General features: G+C 38.5%; 1 protein-coding gene across 1 annotated transcript; it reads right to left on the reverse strand.

Annotated features, from left to right (window-relative positions):
- LOC140700396 (keratin-associated protein 19-7-like) lies at nucleotides 1–396 on the reverse strand. The gene has a single exon (XM_072973903.1). The coding sequence runs from the start codon at nucleotides 360–362 to the stop codon at nucleotides 219–221; it is 144 nt and encodes a 47-aa protein (XP_072830004.1). The 5' UTR covers nucleotides 363–396; the 3' UTR covers nucleotides 1–218.
- Nucleotides 397–1,199: the final 803 nt, after the last annotated feature.

A 1,199-nucleotide genomic window follows, 5' to 3' on the forward strand; every position in this document is an offset into this window, starting at 1 on the left:
TAAGATTGTATTCAGTTAGTGACATAGATCAAATGAATTTTTTTCTAAATGGTTGGACACTCAGGCAATTCCATCAAAAAAGGTCTGCTGTTGCATGGTAGTCTAAACTTCAATAGTGACTGTTGAACAGACAAGAACATCCTTATTACAATTAGTGCAAGAGGTACCCATGGTGCCTCATCAGAGAACATCCTGAACAGATGAGCCTCTAGAACTTCTCAGTAGAAGCCAGAAGACCAGTATCTTCCATAGCAGCATGGGCGGTAGCAGGCATAGCCATAGCCACCGTAGCCACATCCATAGCCACATCCCAGGCCACCATAGCCATAGCCCAGGCCACCATAGTTATTGTAGAAGCTCATGATGTGAGGAGAAAGCTCAGTTTGCAGGGCAGTCAGTCTCTAGAATCTTAAATTTATAGTCTGCCCAGGGCCTTATATACCAACAGAATGGTATGTGGGGCAAACCTAAGTCACTATTGAAGTCACATTTTAAACTCATTAGCATGAAGACCATCTCAGGAATTCTTCAAAACCAATATATCCAAGCCAAGACAACTCTGTTGTGTGTCACGATGCCTATCGTGAAATCATGTGCCTTTAATGAGAGAGTCTTCTCCTAATTTGGTGGCTTGTTTATTCTAGATTCCAAATTTAAACTATATTCTAGCTGCCATGTGACCATATAACCCCAGTAGAGTCTACCTGTTGAAAATCTTAGTTTCATTCAATATCCTCCTTCTATCTGCATATATGCTGCCTTGGGAATGAACGTGTGGCTTCAAAGTGGAAAAGGACAGTGGAAAATTTATGGAGAAGACAGGATTGAAGATTCGTGGAAGACACAGAGATGACTTGACAAGGTTCAGTTGTAAATCCTTGAGTGATGAATTTGTTTTATTAATTTTCTGGAGCAATATTATTGACTTTGGCTTATAGTGCATGTATTCATGCATCTATGATTTTATAAATGATTAAAAACCATGATATAGTCCCTGTAGTTTATATCCATGAACCATGATTATAGTAGAAGAAAAAGGTTTTATTCTATTAGTAATTTGAGCTTAACAATCTATTTCAGAGAGTATCAAAGATTTACTGACATCTTGAACCTCCTGTTATAACACAATGAAATAGGCACGACTCTTCTGTATTTTGCCTGAAATGCATGACCTCAATATTGCTATGAGAAGACAGACA

This window comes from Vicugna pacos, chromosome 1 (genome assembly GCF_048564905.1).
Source record: "Vicugna pacos chromosome 1, VicPac4, whole genome shotgun sequence".
Classification (NCBI taxonomy): Eukaryota; Metazoa; Chordata; class Mammalia; order Artiodactyla; family Camelidae; genus Vicugna; species Vicugna pacos.